This window comes from Hemicordylus capensis, chromosome 4 (genome assembly GCF_027244095.1).
Source record: "Hemicordylus capensis ecotype Gifberg chromosome 4, rHemCap1.1.pri, whole genome shotgun sequence".
NCBI lineage: Eukaryota > Metazoa > Chordata > Lepidosauria > Squamata > Cordylidae > Hemicordylus > Hemicordylus capensis.
Genome location: NC_069660.1, coordinates 107,634,831 through 107,659,731, shown reverse-complemented (window position 1 = coordinate 107,659,731; position 24,901 = coordinate 107,634,831). Strand labels below are relative to the sequence as shown.

General features: G+C 40.6%; 1 protein-coding gene and 1 long non-coding RNA gene across 5 annotated transcripts; one reads left to right on the top strand and one right to left on the bottom strand.

The window, feature by feature from the left end:
- Positions 1-1,490: 1,490 nt before the first annotated feature.
- Positions 1,491-6,479, bottom strand: LOC128322578 (uncharacterized). 4 transcript variants are annotated; one of them, XR_008305782.1, is made up of 5 exons: positions 6,077-6,479; positions 5,539-5,644; positions 5,171-5,413; positions 2,766-2,843; positions 1,491-1,956 (listed from the first exon to the last, which is right to left on the bottom strand). It is a non-coding gene; the product is annotated as an uncharacterized LOC128322578 (long non-coding RNA). The 4 variants fall into 4 exon arrangements; XR_008305785.1 differs by having other exon boundaries at positions 2,766-2,814; XR_008305784.1 differs by having other exon boundaries at positions 5,313-5,413.
- Positions 6,429-24,238, top strand: ZRANB2 (zinc finger RANBP2-type containing 2). Its single transcript, XM_053244087.1, has 10 exons — positions 6,429-6,725; positions 8,438-8,490; positions 8,581-8,689; positions 10,075-10,157; positions 12,690-12,766; positions 14,436-14,573; positions 15,545-15,720; positions 18,694-18,774; positions 21,582-21,743; positions 22,201-24,238. Exons 1-10 carry the CDS (start codon positions 6,445-6,447, stop codon positions 22,262-22,264), a joined length of 1,224 nt encoding a protein of 407 aa, XP_053100062.1. The 5' UTR covers positions 6,429-6,444; the 3' UTR covers positions 22,265-24,238.
- The last annotated feature ends 663 nt before the right edge of the window (positions 24,239-24,901 follow it).

The window sequence follows — 24,901 nt, the reverse complement described above, 5'->3', positions numbered from 1 at the left end:
GCATTTGCTTCTGTGTAAACATTACTGAGCCAATACTGAACTGAACTGTAGTTCAATGAATAATTTGACTGCATTTGCAGTCAAATTATTCAAGCTCAGGTAACTGGACTGAATGGAACAGAAGGACTGGATGGCCATATGAAGGGGTGCACAGATCTCCCACTTCCTTGTTGATGGCCTACAAGCACATTTCCCAGATTGCCCTGATATGCCACCTAAGCAACCATGCTAGGTAAATAGAGTTCTCTTCAGGCCTCAGGCATCCATGTGGCCGACATCCAGACAAAGCAAGCGCTACGCTCTGGAGGAAGAATGATTTTCACAAGTGTCCTCTTCTCCTTGAAGTCTACTGTGATTTCCCAAAAATATGTTCCCGAGGATCACACAGCCCTCAGCTGGGTTCAGAGGGAAGGGGAGATCAACAAATATAGCAGCTTCCATGGAGTGCATTCTGTGCATTTGCTACGTGCACACTTCATTCATCTGGATGAGGACTAGTGTCTGTACAGGAATATGCTCTGTGATAGGAACTGAGTCCTATTGAAACATTGGTCCATCTAGCTCAGTATTGTCTACACAGAAGCAGTGTTCCCTCTAACAGGGATTCACAGATGTTATTGACTACAACTCACATAATCCCCAGCCAAAGGCCATTGCAGCTGGAAATGCTGGGAGTTACAGTCAACAACATCTGGGAATCCCTGTTAAAGGGAACAGTGACTGGCAGCAGCTTCTCCAAGGCTGCAGGCAGGAGTCTCTCTCAGCCCTATCTTGGAGATGCCAGGGAGGGACCTTGGGACCTTCTGCATGTAAACATGCAGATGCTCTTCCCAGAGTGGCTCCATCCCCTGAGGGGAATATCTTACAGTGCTCACATGTAGTCTCCCATTCATATGCAGCCAGGGCAGACTCTCCTTAGCAAAGGGGACAAGTCTGTTAACCCCATGGCAGTAACAACTATTTCTCTTGGGGTATTCTAGTGACTGTTCAGGCATAGACTCCAATTGAGGCATAGACTCCATTTCAAGGTGGTTTTGCTACTAAGGAAATTTTTACCTATCATTCCAGGACCATAGGCTAGACAAGACCAGAAATGCTCTACATTTTGTCAGGTCAATCTATATCTCAATTATCCCTTAGTGTCCTGAAAACATGCGAGTTTTCAAACAAACAGTACTCAACAGCATAACTAGAGGGAAGTAGAAGCAAGCATGGCAGAGATCTAATGATATTTTCCAGAATACATGTAACAGTACTGTGCTGATTAACAATACATGTTAGTCAGTGGTATGAAGGAGTCAGTGATATGAGGAGAGCCAGCATATAATAGTGGTTAGAGTGTTGGACTAGGACCGGGAAGACCTCAGTTCGAATCCCCATTCAACCATGAAACTCACTGGCTGATTCTGGGCCAGTCATGTATCTCTCAGCCTAACCTACTTTACAGAGTTGTTGTGAGGATAAACATAACCACGTACACCACACTGAGCTCCTTGGAGAAAAAGAGGGATATAATTTGTTTTGTTTTGTTTTTAAATGAAGATACTTGTTGACCACATGAGGGCTATCAACACCACAGCATTAAAATGGCATCAAACTTTCTCACAGCAATTTCTGTAGCTCTGTGATTCCATGTACAGTTTCAGATTTAATCAACAGATTGATTCAAGTTTCCACAAGGAATCCAGCATTACGGTCCTAAAACCAGCTCTTCTTTTGGTGCTTTCTGTCAGTCCAGTGATCAGACTGCAGCAGTATGAGCTTCTGCTGAAAACCCTTTTGCAGCAACTGTGCCTTCCAACATATTCTAAAAGTTATCAGAACTCACTGTTGCTGCCCACTTGCACAACATAACATGGCATTTAAACTCTTGTTATTGTGGACCGGGTAACACTCCAAATGTTATGACAAATTTCTCTGAAGAGCACACATTTTGCAGACAACTCTTGCCCAGGGCTGGAAAGACAAAAACAGAGAAAGGAAACATCTAGAATGGCAATGTTTTCTCTACTATGAAAAAGCAAAGTACTACTGCAAAAGTGTATGAGCGATGGAGGTTCTGTTCCTAACAAAAGCAAGGGCTAGAAAGATATGCCACCAGCTATTGCCTTAACCAGGCTGTTGTAACTGGAAGCCACAACACAGGTGGAGAACTTCCGTATGTATGAGCCTTCATTAAGAGCTACAACTGTATGATCAGAGTTTATATAATTATAAGAGAGAACCAATTCTATGATCATACAATCTGTATAGTAGCAACTCCATAGCTGTTTTGGCTCACATATTCTATCCCTGCTTCTAAGGTATATAACTATGTTATATACCTTGGAAGCAAAACATGCACTCAGTATTTTCAACTCTCCTTGGATATATAGCAAAACAAGGATTATTATGATTTAAAAAAACCACAAAAAACACCTTTGCGATTACTAGGCCAGCTGCCTAAACTGGCAACTTTGTACAGTTCTTTCATTTGTCAGAAAAAGCCAAATAAGCCATTCATAATACTTTTTTTTTTTTAAAGTAATCTCTGGTTAGATTATATAGCTGATAATAAATAATTGCAATTCTGTCACTTTGCTTTGTGTTCCAGAAAGTAGAAGGTAGTGAATAACATCCCTTCAGCTAGACTCCAGGTGCACAATACCCTCCTTCAGCGACGTTTATTGCGACATTTGTTTACAACAGGCAAGCAAAGGTGAATAAAAACACTAAAAGCAACACTGTAATGGGCTATAAATAAAAACACATGAAAGAAAATTTACCTTGGACCAACCAAAGGGGGGGGTAATCTAGGTTTTCCTCCACAACGGCCTTGCAAAACACAGAAATAATAGAAGTTACTAAAATGAAAATCAGAGAGAACAGAAAAGAGTAGGTTAAAAACTAAGAATGCAGTCCCATGTATGTTTGACCAGAAGTAAGTCCCACTGTGTTCAGTAGGGCTTACCCCAGCCAGGTAAGTCTGCATAGGTTTAAAGCTGTTTTAGTCTTTTGGGACACTAGTCTGAATACCCTCTAACATTTGCCAAGAAAACAGAAACACCAGCTAACATCCAGACAGACCCTAACATCCGGGGTTTTCCATTGTGCAAGGGCGGTGGGGAGGGCAATTTTCAGCAATCTCCACAATTTTGGGAGGCACAGACTCTGTGCAGCTCTTCTCACGATCAGTGAGAAGAGCTTTGGGCGGGTCTGCAGGAAGAGCGAGTTAACTTACCCCACCCTGCAGACAATTGCCGAGCTGTCCCTGGGCAGCTGGATTGACCACCCACACGATTACCGGCTCCATCACGGAGCCAGAAGGGGTGGTGAGGATCGGGGGCTGCCCGCCCCCGGAAGTCCAGCATGCCCTGCACAAGTGTGCGGGCCCTTCTGGGGAAACCGCTGATGCTGGGCGGCTTGTTGCAGCCTCCCAGTCGGGGGTCTCCTCACGAGCCGCTGCGGCGTGGAGCTGCACTGTGGCGACTCACAATCCAAAAAACGGGGTTCCTTGTTTAACTGGGGGGGGGGGAGGGGCATATAGCCACGTAGGTGAATAGCCTTCAGACGTGTGAGGGAATTGCCCCAGTCTCCCAGAATTAGGGATATTGTCCACAAGATGGCTGAAGAGAGAACATGAGGAGGCTATTCTCACAACCACCGGAAAGCAGATTAAGGGAGCCCAGCCCGCTTTCCAGTGGTTATGAGAACCACCAGACTCATGGGCGAGCCCAGTGGCTAGCCCGCTTAATTCCCCCTCCTCTAAAATGAAATTAGCGGAGCGAACACTCCACTAATCCCGTGTTCCTGATTGTGAATTGCTGCAGTGCAGCTCTGCGTTGACTCACAAGAAGAGTCAACACAAGACTCAAGAGAAGACTCAAGAGAAGATACCAGGAGGCAACAAGAAGCCTCCCACATCAGGGGACTCCCCAGAATGCCCCACGCACTTGTGCGGGGCATCCTGGGACTTCCAGGGGCTGGGCAGCTCCCAATCCCCGCTGCCCCTACCGGCTCTGGGACAGAGCCAGTAATCATGTGGACAGTCAATCCGGCCCCCCAGGGAGGGTGGAGTGCTTGTGTGCAGAGAGAGTGGTCCAAGCCCACTCTCCCTGCCAAACCCCCTTTGGCTCTATTGTGTGGAGAGCCTCAAGATCTCAGAAAATCACCCTCTTTAATGCAATGAAAAACTCTTACGCATCAGCATAGGGTGAGTCTGGCTTTCAGCTATATAGAAATGCAAAGGCATGGGGATCTTCCCCCCACCCATTTCACACTCAAAGTTGTGGAAGGTCCCTCACACAATGATGTGATGATAGCTGCAACTTGTTTTCAGAGTGCCACGGATTCATACTTTGAACTTGACTTGCATATATTTGTTCAGTGCACAATAAAATGAGGGAAACACTGATATCTTGCATTAGAGACCAGTTAGGAGGGACTAAAAATTTGTTTTTAAAAGAAAAATCAGGTCCAAGGGATACCAGGCTTGTGTGGCTGACATTACTAGGTCCCATATATATCCACCTCACCAAAACAACACTATTACAGGTACTAATGGTATCAGACAACATAAGAAACTAATTCACCTGTTCACCCTCCAATGAAATATATGTTAGCACTTGCAAACAATACCCTTCTGTTGTCCCATGGAACAAACAGATCAGTCTCTACACAAATTGCACAAATCTGACATTAACAAATGAGCCAGCGTGGTGTAGTGGTTAGAGTGCTGGACTAGGACTGGGAAGACCCAAGTTCAAATCCCCATTCAGCCAAATACTTGCTGGGTGACTCTGGGCCAGTCACTTCTCTCTCAGCCTAACCTGCTTCACAGGGTTGTTGTGAGGAGAAACTGGGCTCCTTGGAGAAAGAGCGGGATATAAAATGTAAAAATGTTTTGTTTTTTTAAAATGTAATATACTGTTCAGAAGCCAGTGAGTCTACCAGGTTACTTTGCTGCTGATCTGCAAGTCAGCATTCTTCAACAAAGAAACTTAAAAGGAAGGTTCCAGATTGAAGCTGGGGAATTAAAACTAATAATGAGGCTTGATTCTATTTCTTTGGGATTGCATCAAGAAAATGTCACTTTTCTGTCACTTCAAAGGTATTAAATTAGCAAGGAAGATTTTATTATTACGTTACTGCAGTTGTGAATGGTTACTGTGCTTAGATCTTCACATACTACCTGTGGCCATTTGACTCCATTACATTGTTTTGTTTTTCCTTTTTTGAATAACACTGCATGCATCTGATGAAGTACACTGTAGTCCAAAGTTTATACGACAATACATTTGTTGGTCTTTAAGTTGCCACAAGATTTGTTGTACCAGGTTAGCTCTACCATGCTAGATGGTAGATCCAGCAGATCTTCAGATGGTAGATTTCTGGAGTTCTTTGCAGCAGCACAGAAACCCACCCCATGGTCAGCCTGCAGAGGAATGAAGGAACCAGATTTAATCATGACTAGATTAAGACTGTGCCGTTGAGCCAGTGTTGACTCCTGGCAACCACAGAGCCATGTGGTTTTCTTGGTAGAATACAGGAGTGATTTACCATTGCCTTCCTCCCATGCAGTCTGAGATGATGCCTTTGCCATTGTCACTGAAGTGAGCATCCGCCTCCAGCACCTTCCTGTATCGCTGCTGTCCGATATCTGTGACTACAAATATATATTTACTAGGCACAGTCTGGGAAGCACACTGGTGGGGATTCAAACTAACTTGCTCCCTGGGCAAGCTGCTTCCCCGCTGATAGTCATGACTAAGCAACTGCAGCTGATAGTCATGACTAAGCAACATTGAAATCCATGAAACAAGTTAGTCGTGACTAACTTAAGTCTCATTATTTTCAGGGGATTCATCATTTATTATTTTTTTATTTTATTTATTCGATTTTTATACCACCCTTCCAAGCTGGCTAACTTAGTCTGGATCTTGCCTACAACAGGATATATAGAAAATACTAAGCCGAAAAAACAGGGGGAAAGGCACATTGCCCCAGACATTTCTGTAAGGAATGGGGAGAGGCTTGAAAGCAGGAACTGGGGGTATAATTTTATTATTTGGAAAAATAGAAAGGCAGGAGGACCCACAGCAGGCGTTAGGGGTTGGCACGGCTTTGTTCTTTTTAGCCAGAAACATCCAATCGCCTAACCGTAATCAACCTCAGCCGAGAGAGAGAGAGAAGAAAAAAGGAGGGCGAGAAAATGGGTTTTCCTTTCAATGCTGGTGATCGCCCACCGATACAGCATGCCTTCTCCAAGGTCTCGTTTGCCCTTCTATCCTCCAAGCGAACGCCGTAAGGACCTCCACGCGCTAGGGGTCGCTCTCCGCGCCTCGCCTCTTTGCCGCCGCCGTTGGCAGGGCTGTCCATTTCAATGCCTGACTGTTCGCTCTCTACTTTCTCACGAATGTGTTGTCAAGAGACATCCCCGCTAAGCGAGGTGAAGAACCGCGAGAGATGAGCTCTTGCGAGGGGAAGGGTGCGTCCTGGGAGCGACGGCCGGCCGAACAGGCGCCTGAAAAGGCAGACCGCCCAGGCGTAAGACCCTTGAGGTCCTCCCCTGGCGCCACCGAGGCCGAGTCGCCGCCGCTGCTGCGTGTGTCGTCTTCGCCTCCGGCTTGGTCCGTGTCAGCCCTGAGAGCTGAGCAGAAAGGAGGGTTCGGGCCCTTCCCAGCGACTGAGATGTCGACAAAGAATTTCCGTGTCAGCGATGGGGACTGGATCTGTCCGGACAAGAAGTGAGTGGAGGAGGCGGGCGGGCGAGCGGGCTGCCTCGGGGACGTCCGTCCGTGGCTGGTGGTGAACGAGGCCTTGGCCCGAGTGGCGCCAGAGCGGGGCAAAGGATGAGCGGGCGGCGCCGGGCTCCCCGCAGAAGAGAGCGGTGGAGAAGGGAAGGCCCCGCTACACGGGGGCTGGGCGGCACCTTCCTCCTTCTCTCCCGCCTTATTTGGCTGGGCGAAGGGGGGTCGGGCCCTCCTCTCTGTCGTCCTCCTGCGCCGCTCCCACTTCCTAGTCTACGTGGAGGTGGTTCTTTGTGACATGGCAGCCGATCCTTTCGGCCGCGGGAGAGACAGGCGCGGCCCTTTATAGTTGGGCCCGCTTCTCCCTCTTCCTCCTTTCTCCACAGCCTGCAAAGAGTCAGCAGCCCTCTCTTGCGGGTCACCGTCTTTGAAACCGCCCCGCAAAATGGTCACGCGTGTTGCTTCTGGCCGCTCCGTACTTGTGCTGCAGTCCGAACTCCCCTCTCGGCGCGTCTTATATATTTTGTATTTTTAAGCTGAAGCTGCTCACTCATCACTATGCTGCGGACTTGTGCCGTTTGGAGAGGCTTGTCTGAAACTTTACAGGGTGCGGAGTGCCTTGGGGAGCAGAGCAGCGATGTTCGGAATGAGGGAGGTCTCTGGTGGTCTGTGGGTGCTTTGGACCATCTTTTTAACGAAACTGAGCTGATGGCTTTAATCAGCAGAGCAAATTAAGGTGCTGTTAACTGCAGCAGCAGTAATTTGATTATCTTGATTTTCATTAGGGAGCAGTTTTAAACAATGTTGACTGTAAATTTCGCTTATGCACATATAATAATTTTTTAAAAATCAATAAAAGCTGCAGTCTTTAAGATAGTATTTAATTAAAAAAACTTTAGAATTGTATGAACGACGCAGAAGTGGTGAAGTAGTTCATACAACTGCTTATTCACAGAAGTCAGTGATCATCTGAAACACACTGGTGTTAAAAGCTTTCTTGAAATAAGATTTTTTTGCAGGGGGAACATTGCTTTGGTCTTTATTTGAGGAATGTGATCAGCTACACCTGCTACAAGAACACAATTTTTACTTCAGTAATTGTATTGTTTAGGTATACATTTACACAGCAGTTTCAAAGGGTTATTTGACATACCAGGTTATTGACAATAGTGGCTTGGTTCAGACAATCTATAAAGCCTGTTTGTGCCCTACTCCACACCCCATCCAAACACATGCAGCAGAATTAGATACTTCATATTTTCCCTCAACATCCAAATCTTGGAACTACGGTTTAAATGACCCCAATATCTTGATTGGTTGGAGTTTCTTAAACCACAGTTTTGTGGCTCAGGGGAAAGTTTGATTTAAGAAACAAGGAAGTGTTTGGTTCTGCTGGGCAAATGGATTTGCTGGCTCATTCACAGTCTAACAAGCCATGTGGTTTGGATAGACTGACTCGGGCCACAGTGTTCCTTTTTTTTTTTCATAGAAGAAGAACATGCAGTGAAAGTTAGTGGGATGCAAGTGGCATCTATTCCTTGAATATGAATCTAGCTGTGCAGTTTGAGGGGTTCTTAAAAATTAAGACTGCAGTCCTAAACATACTTAATGGGAATAGGTCTCATTGAATTCAGTGGGATTTCTAACTAAACATGTCTAGGTTCAGGCTGCCAACAAATAGATTTTCAATTGATTCCTTTGTTTTGCAGGTGTGGAAATGTTAACTTTGCTAGAAGAACCAGCTGTAACCGTTGTGGTCGAGGTGATTATAGAAATTAAGCTTATTTTGAGAACAAATGTTAAAATTTGTAAGAGATTATTTAAAGCATGCTACTATTGATTTTGCTTTCAGAGAAAACCACAGAGGCCAAGATGATGAAAGCTGGAGGCACTGAGATAGGGAAGACACTTGCTGAAAAGAGTCGTGGTCTCTTCAGTGCTAATGATTGGCAGTGTAAAACGTATGTTGCAATTGAAGCTCTAGTATCATAGGAGTAACTGTTTGTTTATATGGAATATGTTGTGTGCTCTGCACTTGCCTGATGGTGAGAAGCTCCACCTACCCAGAGTTTCATTGCCTTTGGAAGGAAAAGCACTGGAGACTTATGATGTCCGTCTTTAGTTTGACCTATATAAGTAGAGCATATGTAGCAGAAAGCAGCATGCATTCTTACCAGGCAACAAATGTGCTAACTGTGCCTCCTATGAGGAGAGGAGAGCTGGTGTTGTGGTAGCAAGCATGACTTTGACTGAAATCCAGACTAGTGTTGTGCTTGCACAATGAGAGACTTTGCATGCACTTAAGATTGTGAAGCTGTGCTCCATGATATTGCACAAAGTCCTGTAGAAGACCACCTTCAAGGCCTTGTGCAATGTGTCGGTATCTTCCACTAACACAAGAACTAGTCTGAAGCAGACATTCTTTTCTTTGCACACTATCACTCTTCTGTGTCCTTGCATAGAAGCATTAAGAGCACAGTGCTAATCTGGATGTAGGCCACAGACATAATCCGGGAACATGAATCATCATGCTAAAATCTGTACCTGGTTTAAGAATAGTTTTATTCACCATCATGCTTGACTTGGAAAAAATAGTGTGTTTGTGTGGAATTAATTGCTTCCTGGCTTGAAGCATGAGGTTTCATATGCTTTTCTTTGTACTTTGCCCACATTTAGTTCCAATAACGATTGTATTAAAGTAAAGTTACTGCTTATGCTGTCCAGATTCTCCCTCAGAAGAGGATTGCATCTGAGAGTATTATGGGTTGCCACGACCTCCTGCTCTGAGACAGGTCCAATCAGAGAGCTTTTCCTCCTTCCAGGAGGGAGGGGCAATCCCCTCAGCTTTCAGTCTTTCACCCTGCCTCGCTCCAGCAGGTGCCTCTTCACTTTGCTCTGTTACTGCATTCGATTCTATATTCAATTTTAGTTCTTTTCAAAAAGAATCTGCACAGTATATATGTTAGAAAGCAATCACTGTTTCCAGTTAAGTGCTTTCTTAAATATATTTTATTTATTTAGCAAATTTATTGATTGCCTGACTTCCATAGACTCAAGGTAGTTTACATAAATTGAAATGATGAACACAAGGAAAAAAAGGGAAACACTCACTAAATAAAAGCCTGGCAAAATAAATAAGTTTTCAAAAGCTTCTTAAAGGAAAGAAGGGAGGTGGCATTACGAAACTCAGGAGGCAGCATGGTCCGATTCAGGCCTAAAAACAGATGTAATTAAATTTCTTTAGTTTTCAAGTATTGGCTAATTCTTAAGTCATCTTAATTTGAACCAAAACGGGTTCCTATATTTCAACGGTTAACCATTTCCCCCTCTGTCCTTCCCTTCAAAGATGTGGCAACGTTAATTGGGCCAGAAGATCAGAATGTAATATGTGCAACACTCCAAAATATGCCAAACTTGAGGAAAGGACAGGTAATGATTTGGTTATTTTATATAAGCATGCTTTATGTGTACTGTGTATACAACTGTGTTTCCTTATGTTAACACCTTCTGCAGAAAAGTTATGAAGAGATTCTAAGACAGGAGTTGGGAACCTCCGGCTTCTGATCCAAGGTTCTACATTCAGTATTTTGTTTCAACCTCTTCTCTGTGTAACTGGGCAATTGGGAATAAGGTTTTTGAGATCATCGGTCAATCCTCAAACTAGTTGCTTTTTACAGAGGCACCTGAAATCAGAAAGATTGCATACCTGCTTTGAGGTCCCTAGAACAACTGAATAGGCCATGTTAGAGGAACACATAACAGATGGCATCTCACTTCAGGAAGCAACTACAGTTCAGAGGACATAGAAAAATATGCTTGTCCTTGTTCTCAGCCCCTTTGTGTTGCTAACATAACAAATGAAAATGTGTTACGATAAGGTTTTGTCTCAAGGTCTTTGATAGGCTAAATCACTGCACTGTGTGCTGACATACAACTCTGGAGAAGGAAGACACTAAGGCTATTCTCACAAGCAGTCTATCTAAGCTAGGGCAGCCCAGTCTGGGTTAGGCTGCTTGTGTGCAGCACCAGGATCCACGCAGATCCCAGTGCTGCCCGCCCACCTATCTCCACTTTGAAGTCTAGCCTTTAGCCAAGGTAAAGGGCAAAAGCTCACTCTTAACCCCAGCGCTAGGATCGTGTGTGTGTGCTCAAGCTGCTTGCAGCTCGAGCAAACTCAGAGACGGGCGCCTCCCCACACTTGCTGTGCGGTGCATTATGGGATATCTGGAGGCTGGGACGTGTTGTCCTGGTCTCCAGAGATTCATGCTACTTGGACCAGTGCGGATTGGGAGCATGAGCCGCACTCCAGCAGCATTTGTTGGTCATCGGAGGGGCGGGTGGGGGAGGTACGTTGGACCCTCCCTTAAACCACAGTCAAAATATTCCTTCTGTTTATTCTGAGAGAGAGAAATTGGCAGTTGCAATACATTGCTCAGTATGGACTGCTAGTAAATAGTGCATGCAATTTTGCTCTTTTGAAGCTGTAAACTTAAGTTGAGGCCAAGTTAAAGTAAATGTTCTACTTTCTGAGAGAAAAAAGCAAACAAAGCTGTAAATAGTTGCATAGTAGTCTTAACTAGTGTGTGGTGGTCATTGCTTTCAAAGATACGAATTGCTCTGTCAATATCAGGTTTGTAACTTTGATCACCAGTTACTGCTTAACCAGATATTTATTTTCCATATCTCATTATTGTCTTTTTAAAAAACGTACGCTCATTAACTTGACTAGGATGCAAAGCATCCCATGTGTGAGCCCAAGTGCTTTCCCTTTGACTTTGTTTGGCTTGGGAAATGCTCTGTATCAGTCAAAAATATGCCCTTGAGGGTCGCACAACCCTTGGGGATGTATTTTCAGGTAATACAGGAAACTCCCGGAATCATGATCAAATTGTAGTTTCTAATCCTAGTTTGGAGAGTTCACTCAACATCATTTGCCACTTCTGACAGAACAGCAAGCTATGGCTTGATCAAATCAAGAAGTGCTTCACTCAGCTCAGTGCAGGAGGGGAGGAGATGTGCATAAACATAGAGCATGTTGCTGATTTCTGAAATATTTACTGTAGAACTGGGAATGAGCTTTGAGTGTATCTGTGAATAATAATTGCAGTAATCATGGGGCTCTTCTAATATGTCATATTTGTTTTTGACATTGAGCCATGTCAAAAACTGGATTCCCGGTATTGTTGAAAAAATGCTTCAGTTCAGGGATTCTTTATACACCACAACATTCAAATTATGATTTCTTTTAGAAAAGCAGAGATTAATTTCATTGAGAGACCTGTTCTAAGAACTGAAACTTTCAGCTGCATATTTGAAAGTTATTGCCCAGGCACTACTAAATTTAATAAGCATTACTGAATACATCCAGAGAGATGCTGACAAATAGCTGAACTTATTTTATTGGTGTTCAGGAAAATTCTACACAGACTTTGCCTTATTAGCCTAAGAAAGCACAGTATAAAACTGTTGTCAGAAATTCTGCTATTTGCCTAAAAGTTTTCAGTGTGCTCACCTCACATATACATTACCATAGAAGCACCTTCCCACCATAAAACTGAACCTTTCATCCTGGTACGTTTTTTACACATTCTTTTCTGAATTATAGTTATAATTATTTAATTATTTAAAATTATCAGTAATTATAATTATTGCCTATATGACTCGGAATTAAACTCTAGTGGCTTGCAGCCCTAATTTAATGTAAGGTTCCGCTTGCTTGCTTCCAAGCTGAAAGTAAGCAGTTTCTTAACCCAATTCATAAAGTGTGGTACCAGAACAGTTTCAATATCCAAGTTTCTCTTCAGATGTAATTACAAGCTTCATAAATGTTTATTAACCTGTATATTTAGAAGCATTTCTTGTTTTCTTGTAGCAGACTATAGAAAAATAGCTTCTATCTTTCTCTTTTGCTTAGAATTTTTGAGTTTACTTCTTTTGATTCCTGGAAACTATTCCTTGCAGGATATGGTGGGGGCTTTAATGAAAGAGAAAACGTTGAATATATTGAACGTGAAGAGTCTGATGGGGAATATGATGAGGTAGGTGTGATGTACATTAGAAACAAGTAATTGTCAACAGCTATTCTGTGGGGAAAACAAGGGTAGCTGTTACTTTGGGCCCAATGCATGAGAGTAGTTCTTTAAATTTGAAATTTTAACTCCTACTAAATTTAACTCCTACTAAAAGTAAAGAAATTTAACTCCTACTAAAATAGGAGTTCATTGGCTGAGGGAAGGCGTACTGCTACTGGATTGTATACCAATGAGGATTAAGTTGCAAAAACAAAAGTGCATTATAGGATTCCAGGTTCAGTTTGCTTGCACCTAACTTTAGCTTCAGTGTTTTCGTAGGGTGGCATTTCCCAAGGCTTGTAAGGAGTCTTATTAAAGGTGTTGCTGGGCACATAAGTTATATACATGCATTTGTAAGTGCTTCCATAAGTTACCGAGGTCAACGTGCACTTTACATTTTCACTATTTCTTGAACAATATAATGTGTGAGCTGAAATTCTTTCCGGAATTATGGATCGCCCAAAATGTGCCTTACAATCACAGATGTTACTGCCCTATCAGTTGTTGGCTCACTGATTATGCCGGTAGACCATGTGGCAAAGAGGCACTGAATGGGCAAAGATGCACCTTTTACCGTGGTGATTCTCTTTATTTAGCAGGGGGAAAGTAACTGGCCCTATCCACCCCCAGCACAGTATCTCCAGTGACTGTTGCTGGTGTGTGTCTTATGTTTCTTTTTAGAATGTGAGCCCTTTGGGGACAGGGAGCCATCTTATTTGTTTGTTATTTCTCTTTGTAAACTGCCCTGAGCCATTTTTGGGAGGGCGGTATAGAAATCGAATTATTATTATTATTAACAACAACAACAACCTGAAAATAGAAAATGTGGCAGAATATAACATTGAATTGGCTCTGATGCCTCTGTCCAAAATGCATGCTGAAGAGTAACACTTGTTGCATATGTCTAGCACACCTTTGGTGTAAAATAAATATTGGAGAGCTTGCATTTAGAATTTGAGCAAGGATCTAACAAACAATTATGCATACATAAAGGTCTGTCTACTTTTAATCGGGCCTTATTTTTTCCACTTGCAATGGTTTCCAGTGTCAACTTAAGAATAAGAAAAGCTGCAATAAAAGTAATAAATCTCAGGTAGTTTTTATCTGATGCATGCAGCATGTTGCTTTTTGGATACTCATCTACATTTTAAATTTTCTGATTCCAGGTGATAAACTTGCATGATTTATTTAAATGTAGTTATAAATAAATAGGGAAAGACTAATAAGACTTCATGCAGGAATATTCAGTTAAAATCCATCAGCCACTAGTAATGACTAACTTGTCCCATTGATTTAAATGAGACCTAATGGCACAGTGGGGAAGTAACTTGCCTAGGGAGCATTGTTGGTTTGAATCTCCACTAGTATGTTCCCCAGACTATGGGAAATATCTCTATCGGGCAGCAGTGATATAGGAAGATGCTGAAAGGCATCTCGTGGCAATGGTAAACCCCTCCTGTATTCCACCAAAGAAAATCACATGGCTCTGTGGTCGCTAGGAGTTGACACCGACTCGATGGCACAACTTTACTCATAAGTGATTTAATCTGGTTGTCGGCCACTGATTGTGATTGGCTCTGCATGTAACACAAAGTTCTAACAATTTGATTATTAAATACAATGCATATTTTTTTAGTTTGGTCGCAAAAAGAAAAAGTATAGAGGAAAGCCTGTTGGTCCTGCATCAATCCTAAAGGAAGTGGAAGATAAGGAATCTGAAGGGGAAGAAGAGGAGGATGAGGATGGAGATCTGTCTAAATATAAACTGGATGAGGTAAAACAGACTTGATACTATCGTTTTCTTGTTGGCTAAATCCATATAGCTGGCATTTTGTACGACAACTGTTAAAATGTCATAGAATTAATGAGCGAGGATGCAATCTAGCAGAATCTCTGCTTTCTTGAAGCAAAATGGGGTTCCTTAAATAGATTGCTCTCATCTGAGAACTAAGATAATATAACTGTACATCTAGCTCAACATACAGTTTGCTGTTTAGTAGGAGGAAGGACTGTATGCTTTTGTGGATAAAGTAGCTACTAGTTTCCACTAGGTGTAGTAGAAAACTGATAGTTCAACAAAGCAAATTGACAAATAGAAGTGTGCTGTAGCCTAAGGAAGCAGTACCAGATATAGTGGTCTGATGTTGAATACATAAAGGCAATGTTCAAGGAATTCTGTGTTCTGCACACACATTTGATGTGCATACACAAAATAGTGAACTTAAATATCTAGCTCACTCATTTTTGACAACAAACTGATTTGGATGAATGAACAAGAAAAACTTGGTCTTGAGAAATTGATATTCTTTCAGGAAATATTACTGCAATGTTTATACTGTTGTTTCTTTTGTTCATTTATGATATTTCTATCCTGTGCTTCTTCCAAGGAACTAAGATTAGCATACTGTACATGGGCTTATTCCATTTCATCTTCACAACAACTCTGTCGGGTAGGTTAAGGTGAAAGATAACTAGCCCAAGATTTTCCCATGCAACCTCACAGCTAAATAGGCATCTGAACCCAGGTCTCTCTGTTTGGAGTCATCAAATTTTACTGATGGTTAATGCATCAAGTTAAGTGTTCAGTGAATTATCTAAGTGTGCTATATTACGTTATTTTTGAATCTGTGTTGAGATTTCAAGGACCTGCCCTGATCATTTGAGACAGGACATGTAAATGAATTCAACTCAAAATGTGCTTAATTCCCCCCTGCCCCAGCCAGCCTAACTACTAATATTTTTCAGGATGAGGATGAAGAGGATGCTGATCTTTCAAAATATAATCTTGATGCTAGTGAAGAAGAAGATTCTGCCAAGAAGAAGAAATCTAGTAGTCAGCGCAGCCGTTCCAAGTCTCCATCGACTCATTCACGATCTTCATCTCGCTCATCCTCCCACTCAAGCTCAAGGTCTAGGTCCAGGTAAACGGGTACAGGTCAAGGGTAACGCCAGACAAAATGTCAGTATCTAACTTTCTTTATTTACATCTCTTTTGTGATTGGTTTTTTTTTTAAACACAGTTTGAGTTAATCTAATCTTACATATCCAGCTGACAGGTACATTGCAGTTGAGCAAGAAAATTCAGGTGTTGGTTATACATTTGAGGATATATGTTACTTTGAGATCCGGTTTGACTATAGATTTTAATGCTTCCTTAGTGACTTTAATCCTATTTTATCTGATGGACTGTGTGTCATAAGTGCATCTTTGCCAAGAAGTTGCTAATAATGAGGTATGAATGTGTTAGCATTTGAAGGTCGCTTCATTCTGCTTCATAATTGAACCCTTCTTAATTTTGGAGGATCTAGAATCTGGAAAGGGAATGACAGGGTTGTTAACCATGGCTAAGTCTTAGTGACACACACACATGTGTGCATCCATCCTCTGCTGTAAGGCAGTGAGGCAAGCTCAGCTGACATCTTGTTGAGAAGCAAAGTGTGCATGGGCAAAGATGCAGCATTTCTTTCTTTTCTTTTGCTGATTCTCCCTGCTGCCGCTGTCCAGTAATAAGGCCATTTAATCTTCAGGGATACATTTCTGGACAGCATAAAGCACTAACATAGGCAAGGGGAATCTGCAAAAAACGCACACGTTGCTGCTTGATAAGATGTCAACTGAGCTTGGAGTAGCCTTGCTGTGCAGGGATGCCATTTCCTTACGTCAAGCGATGACTGCTCAACATGTAGCCCAGTGACATTAATGCAACTTTAGTCAAGTCTCATTTATTTCAGTGGTGCTTAGTCATGATAAGATGTCTGAATCCTGCTCAGGTTTACTAATATACAGGTAATCCTTTGTGCTGATGCACCTAACTTTTGCTTATAGCTGTTCTTTTTCTTTTGCTTCATCAGAAACCCTAGTATCTCCTTATTTTGAACAATTTTCCGTAGTGCATAGTTTATGGGGAGTACTGTATGAAAACTAAAAACACACATCATTCTTTCCAATAATTTTACTTTTATCTGCTTTAAAGCAAAACTAGATTGGCTAGTAATTAACATTTCTCTTAACAAAGAACCTAGAATAGTACAGCTTTATATTCTCCTAATGCACTAGAGATCATCTTATACAACTATCACTTTTACTCAGAACAATATCCTCGGAATATTGAAATCTTAAACCTTCTGTACTAATATTAAAATACTGAACCTTTGGGGAAATATAGTTTCAATTATTTTCAGTTTATGTTGGTGTTCCTATGGTTCTGGATGCTCTGTAAACCACAAATTCAGTTGTACACAGAATTTTAATGTTTGTTCTAGTTCCTAGTACACACATTTTCAGAGAATAAATTATTTTGTAAGCAACAATAATGCTCTACGAAATATAAATGTTTCCCACCAGGAAGTGAAATTGTAGAATTATCTTATACTTGATTTAATGTGGAACAGTATAAAGGAACATCTTCTTTTAATAGAAGCCAGGTGTGTGGATCGTGTGTGCTTACTAGACTCCTTGTCCCAACCTTTCTTCGTACATTTCACCCCAGCTGGACTCCTCTGATCAGTCTTTAAAGCATGTGCATAAAAGGGCTTGAGCATTCACATGAAAAATTAGGAGTTGCATCCAAAATTAAAATAGTACCTGAAAGAACATCCTACCACTTCTGAAACAAACTTCTCCTATGCCTGAATGTGTAATCTAAAGGATTCTATCATGACCACTAATACATTGAAAATGTTTTTCTGAAATTTATATAGTCATTTTAAAAATACGTTCTGAAACTTTTAGGGGAGGATGGGGGACAGAATGCTAAATGTTTTGTTTGTTCTGAGCCCTTGGCTAGTACTTGACATGTAGATTGAATTTGGTATTGGTTCAAAAGATACAACAAGTTTTTACTAAGAATCTAAAACTCTGTTATTTATGGAAAATAATATTTAAAATAATTGAATATTCATTAGCATATCAAAATCTCATCTAAAGCTTGCTTTTGAAACACACATTTGAAGCACAAATCTAATATTTGAAGTAAACTTCTAATATTCTTACATGACTTAAATTATCTGTTTCCTGCTTTTAGAACTGAATTGTTTTAAATGTAAGATTCAAAACACAGTGGCCACCATCCACAGAAGTACTAATGGAAGTCAGTTAGTGCATACAGGGTTCCTCCCCCCCACCCCACCCCACACACACACCTTTCTGGAGCTCTCAGGGCCACCCAGAAAGCCATTTCTGAGGGTCAGAAGACCCTTAACAGTGGCAGAGAGTCCTTTTGGTAATGGAGTTGCTGCTACTAGGAAGGACATTTCCATGGATCTCCTTCCTCGGCAGAAGCCAACATCTCATTCCATGCCATTGCCAAGGGTCCCTCAGTAACTACAGAAGGACTAGTGAGATGAAAAATGCTTGTGTTAACTCTCCTTTTTCCGAGTGGATGCTAGCCAATACTTGAATAGAACTTTATGCACTGAAATTATTCTCAGCATTTAAAAACATATCATATACATTGGATAACAATGTATCATATGATAGCAATGTATCATTGATAACATCAATCTTTTAGATAGATGTTAGATGTGTTGTCATTGGCTAGGATCCAATAAACCCTGAAACCAGTTCTGCGTCCAAAAAGTGCTTAGACTATTTCTCTAGCCCTGCTCAACCAATACCAGATGACAAACTGCTTTTGAAACTTGCAGGGTGTTTCAAAAATAGTTTTTGATATGGCATTGTGAGAGAGGGGAGTGTTATTGTGCAGACAAAACGTCAGAAATTCTACTAAGCTAGCACAGACAACTCTTTGGATCCTGACAGTTTTTTTGAGATGCTATACTCAGATCTGCCTTAAAGTGGATAACGTCAAATATGAATTGCACTTAAAATTAGGCTTTATTTCATTCTTGTCTGTTCACTGCCAAAAAAGGAAAAAATGCTTCATGTTGTTTCAGGTCAAGAAGCTCTTCCAGTTCAAGGTCAAGATCTCGTTCCACTTCAAGAGAACGTTCTAGATCTCGTGGTTCGAAATCAAGGTGAATGAGGTAGCAACCTCTCTGCTTGTCAGAAGCAGAGAGACTAGAAGGGCATCAGAAATTACTATTTCATTATAAACATTCAAAGCTCTCACAGGTCTGGAATGCATATCTGCCCAATACCCATTGAAGAAATAATTCTACTAAATAAGCCAGTATTGTTAAATAAAACAGTTTTCAATTAAATAAATTGATTTTCAAAAAATCAAGAATGATGGCTAATAGGCTATATTATTTAGTTCTGTGCCATTTGGTATACTTAGTGCATTACTCTCCCAAGAGTCTTCCTTGCTTTATCCTAAGGAAGCTTGTGGGAATATATTGCAGCTAAAAGAACTAGCCACAATATTGAGCCAGTATATCTCAAGGTGAAGGGAATGGTCTTTCCTTGTACGGCTTAACAGAGCTCTGTTTCTCTTTTTCTCCCTGGCATACACAGGAGAAACCAGGGGATGGGAGGTCATATCAGAATTTAGAGTTGAAAAGATCCTTGGAGGTCTTTTAGTTTAGGTCTGTGTTAACTGGGAACTCGCGTAACTTGTTTGAGCAAAGTGGGAGAGGTGGCTGGGGAATATGTGAGGTGCACAGACTTTCCATATTCCAGACTGCCCTTAGGCCTACTCACACATGTTCAGTGCTTCTCAGGAGTGTACAATGTACATAGGTGCAGATCTTATTCACGTATGTTGAAAACAGGTACAGCAGTACACTTCCTGTTGGTACTATTCATTTGAGGGGCCTGTACCGATTTTAATTGAAATATAATTGAACACTTTTAAATTGAATGCACGTACAGTAATTCACCCAAAAACATGTACAAAAGTTCATACATCTGTACACTAGTACAACATAATGTCAGAATTGGGCTCTGGTGCCTTGCCTCCATGTGTACCAGGCAAGGACATAAAGGGGGTTCTGGCCCTGTGGCATAGTAAAGAATTGTACCATAAATTTGTACTTGCTTAGTACAGGGGTTTCCAACCAGTGGCACTCCCAATATTGCTAAACAACAACTCCCTTCATCCCCAGCTGCAATTTATTTGTAGTAGTGCTAGTCTGTTGGATCAAACTTGGTCAGCCCAAACATTCAGGACTTTAAATGCATCACTTTCAGGGGAATGGACTATGAAAGTTCTGATAATTTTTAGGGATGCTTGCTTGTGGCAGCAACAGTGCCATTTATCTTCCTTTTGAGTTGAAACAGTCACAGTCTCTGTGGGCAGCAACAGCAGCACTATAAGCACTGTGTGTCTCCCTGGCAGTCTGCTTATGCCAGCTGCCTACCCCCCCCCCCCCCGCAGAATGCACCAGGAAATTATGCTGCACCATGATGTGGTATCATTCCTCAGTGCAGTCCATGAAGGAAAATAGGGGCTGGCATGAGCTGGCTGCTATGGCAACAGACGGTGCTTCTGCCAACATCACAGGTAAGCCATCCACCTGCCCCACCTCCCGGAAATTGTTGAAACTTTTGTGAGATGTCCCCATATTTTTATTGCCCATGAAAGTATCTTAAATACACTTTCAGGTTATGTGGAGAAGAGAATGTAATAGGAAAAGTCCCGTCCCCCCCGTAACTTCTATAGTAGTTTTCCATAGAACTTTGTGTCCTTCACAGTGTTCCTGTGCTGCATGTATGACTTGGAATTATTCTAATGTTTATGACTTGGAATTATTTTGCCAAGTTGTTATTGCATAATTGTGATCTGATGGTATAGAGGCAACTTTTCATTCTCTGCAGAATTATTTGGAAAAAACAGAGCCTTGATCCTGTGCTTACTTAGCTGAGGGTTAGGTTCTGTTGTCCTCAGTGTGGTTGGCTTTTGCATAAATTTATATGTGATTAGGCTGTAGTACTGTCGTTTTCCCCCCAATTAGTGATTATAACTTCCAGATTTTTTTTGTTTTTGGAAAACAGCCACATCTTATTTAAAATGAGGTAGAAGCAGAAGAGATTGGTAATAAAAGAAATAGTCATTTTGGGATGTATGTTCTTTTTCCAAATCAAAAGACTTTTGACCTCACAAATTAAAATTACAGCTGATAATTACCATATCTGTATTTAGACTATTCAACTACAAAGTGATCATCTTGTCCTTTTGAGGGGAGTTCCCCACACCTCCAGCAAAGCTGGTTGCCCCAGATGAGTTTATCTGAAATGTTACTGCCTTATATGCTTTTCAGCCTTATAAATACTTAGGATGATATAACTTTTAGATCTTTGCTGTGGTAAATGTAAAGCTTCTCACTGGCTCTTATCTTTTTTTTTTTTTTTTAAGGCCAATTGGTGCAGAATCTTGTCCCCACATAGAGGGGTGTGTGAGAGAGAGGGCGATGGGAAGGAGAGAGTCTGTGTGAGGTGGCAGGGAGGATCATGACCATCAGGCCATTTTAGAGACTTTACCAAAATTGTGTTTTCAAAGATCTCATTCTCTAACATTTCTCTTAATGGGTTTCATACAGAAAATCATTTCCTCCTTTTTTATTTTTTTATTTTGTATATAGAGATGACCATTAGACAACAGTAAGGGCTTCTTAATTGTCATTTGTGGTTATTACATGGTCAGCTCTGGTCATTCTATAAGTTGCATTATTTGACCACAAGACACTCCCATGGATTTAGATACTCTACTCAAAACTGTAATTCCAAGTCTTTATTAGCACAGCAGTAAGTATTTGTTCATGAACTGAATTCCATTTTATGTGTCTGTATTTGTATTGAATGTTCTTGGATCTCATGTGCATTGTAAATTTCCCCCCGGTCTTATTTACACTAGGATTAAGTCTTAATTTATTTCTTAATAAAGATCCAGCTCCAGGTCCGTCAGGGGTTCTTCAACCCCAAGAAAAAGATCTTATTCGAGCTCTCGTTCATCATCTTCCCCTGAGCGAAGCAGAAAGAGGAGCCGATCTAGATCTTCATCTGGTGATCGCAAAAAAAGACGAACGAGATCACGGTCACCTGAAAGGTTTGGGTTTCTGTAGAATAAGAATGGTTGTTCTTTAAATGTTGAACATGTTAGGTCTAGAAAAAGAAGTGAATGCTTCAATATTGTGTGTTTGCAAGTAGCCATCTTCGATTTTATAGATTTTAATCTTTCTAGGTATATCCTTTTTTAAAAGATATTTTTATAAGATATTAGCCTTTATCATGTCCCAATTTCCTATGAATATACTCATCAGAGAAAAGAGTAAAGTTTTAAAGCATTCATGACACCGTATTTTTTAGATATCTACAAATGACAGCATTCTCAACCAAGAGTTGTATATTTGGTGAACTCTTTACGCTTCTAATACAGAGATGAAGTCCAGATAATTACATTCCGTTCATATACTTCCCCATCTTTTTAAAAACTCTTACACTGTGAAAAACATGATAATTAAAACTGACTTGTTTGCATGCTTTCTCCCACTTATATCTTACAGAAATCGCAGGTCATCATCTGGATCTTCTCATTCTGGATCCCGTACAAGTTCTAAAAAGAAATAATATATTAAAATTCAGCAAAAGTATAGTCCAGTGCATGAGACATTTTAAAGAAGTTGGTGTCTTTCTTGGTCAGAAGTGCTAAATCCTGCTAGTAGAGGTGCATGTTTAATGGACAACTGCAGCTATTTTAATTCATGAAACAAAATGTAATGAAATATTTTAAGCCATAAATTGATCCCAGAAAGGTGAGTGGTATGACTTAAAAAAATAAAAAATACTTGGGGTGGATGGGGGGAGCACACTCCCTCTTTTTTAATTTGACGGAATATTTTTCCTTTTACGTGCTGAGACTCTAGTATATTAAATCCTGCTTACAGAGATCTTAGTATAGGTTGATGCCATGCCAGCCAGCCATTTAGTCTTCACATCTGCAAGACATTCTAAGGGATGTTGATGTAATTGATTTTCATACACACTCTGTTCCTAAGATGGTCTGATTTCCTTTTTCCCCCCTTCTTCATTGCAAGGAAAATGGGTCACTGCTGTAGCTGTTAAGTCTTAGTTGCAAAGAAGTTACGTTATAGCCATCTTCTAACAACCTTAACTGTTGAAAGCTCCTATAGTATGAAGATAATTATTTTTGCCATAGCTAATATCTTAGCCTTATGCCTTATGTTGCTGTTTGAATATTCAGCAACTAAATTAAAAAAAATTGTACAGTTTTGAGCCGAGTACTGCATCTGTGAGTTGTTCCTTCATAGGAAGAATTTGAGGTAACTTCCAGGAGATTTAACTTCGGTTTCATGAGTTCCCGGCTCTAGCTAATAGCCGTGTAGCCACTGCAAACTCTACATATAAAAGCTGGGTTCCAAAGGAATGTGTGTGGTGGTCTGTGCATGCCATGGCTTTTCAAGCAACTCCTCTACCCTTGCCTCACTCCCCCTCCCCAACAGAAAATATGTTCCTGAAGCACATTCCTGAGTCATTCCAGTGTGGTAGAAGTGGTGTGTGCCAGGAGGGAAAATTGATATATTCCTCATCAGGTGTGTGCACAAGAAGGTTGGATCCTGCCAAAAATTAAGCAACTGGTAGTTATGAAACTAAAAGAAAATACTAAGAATTGGACAAGAATTACTTTCAAGCTTTCTGAAATCTTTTACAAAGTGGGATGTAATACTAAAATTGGTTCATGTACTTGAAAAAACAAAATTGAATTCAAACTGCCAAAAGGTTTATAATTCTTACAGCGAATGCCATGACTCTTAAGAATAATTCAGCAAATCATGGCAAATTATCTTTTGGAATAATTTAAATTTATGGCTTAAAATGCTTCATTAAATTTGTTTTACTAGCAATATATGTTTAAAATGCTGACCATTTTTAAGCTCCATTTAATTGGGAGAAATTGTGTCATCTTCAGTGACATCCTAAGGTAAGTATGCTAAGGGAGAATAGTGCTTCTGGAAAAGAAGCGATATGTCTTCAGTTACTTGCATATTATCGATTTCATGTTGGATATTTGATTTGTAAAGCAAACTGCACAAAGAAAAACAGAGCAAAATTTGTCTTATATTTTCCTCTTCAAGAACATCACTTTATTTTGGACTGATCAGGACAAGGCAGAATGTTTTTGCTGTACAAATACTTTTGATATTTTTTGCAGAAAGAAGTGTCCTGCAATCTTTCCTCTTTTGGCTTTCTCTTAAGTATCTGGTTTTATTTTTATTTGCTGAATATAGCATAGGTTGCACAAGAACAAATAGTCTCTTGTAAACTGTGCCTCTGACTTCTTGAAAGTCTGTCTCTTAAATTGTGAAAATCAGACTTGCTAGATGCTCCGTGTTAAAGTTAGCTATCCTTGTGTTATGTATTCCTAAGTATTGTACCTAACAAGTTTTTAAACTCAGCAAATGATAGGCTAGAGATGACTAAGGGAAAATTATGGTTTCATTTGCCTTGAATGAAAATATGCTGGTTTGTTCTATGAAAATATATAACTCTGTAGATGTATGTAAATAAAGCATGTGAATCAAAGAGTAAGTGTATGTATTTACTTGTGTATAAATCACAGATTTATAAATCACAGAGAAGACCAGGGTGTGAAGAAACTCGAAGTAACTTATATGAGTAACTTAAATATAGTCAAAATGCTGTGACTCCACTTACATTCAAGGATGACATAAAGTAATTTGGATTTTAGATCCCAAGTAAATCCAGGCATATTCTAGAACAGGGGTGCCCAACCTGTGGTACTCCAGATGTTGCTGAACTACAACTCCCATCATCCTCAGTCACAACTTATTGTAGCTGGTGTGATGGGAGTTGTAGATCAGCAACATCTGGAGTTCCACAGGTTGGGAACCTTTGTCCTAAAGTAAGTATATTCATAGTTGCTTTCGCATTCAATTTAAATAAATTATAACTGTCTTCCATAAGGACATTCTGTGAATATAAATGTATTGTACATATGGTATTTTCCAGAAGCACTTTCCTGTGGTGTGTTTAAAAATGTAAATTTGAAATATAGTCATAACTTTCAAATAATATAATGAAAACACAAATGCCTAAAGAAAATGGATTGTAAATTGTATTTAAACTAAACTTATTAGCAATATTTAATTTAATTAGTAATACTTACTAGCGTAAGTATTCAAAAAATACTTCATTTTGTAAACTGCCATGAGACCATATGAGGAA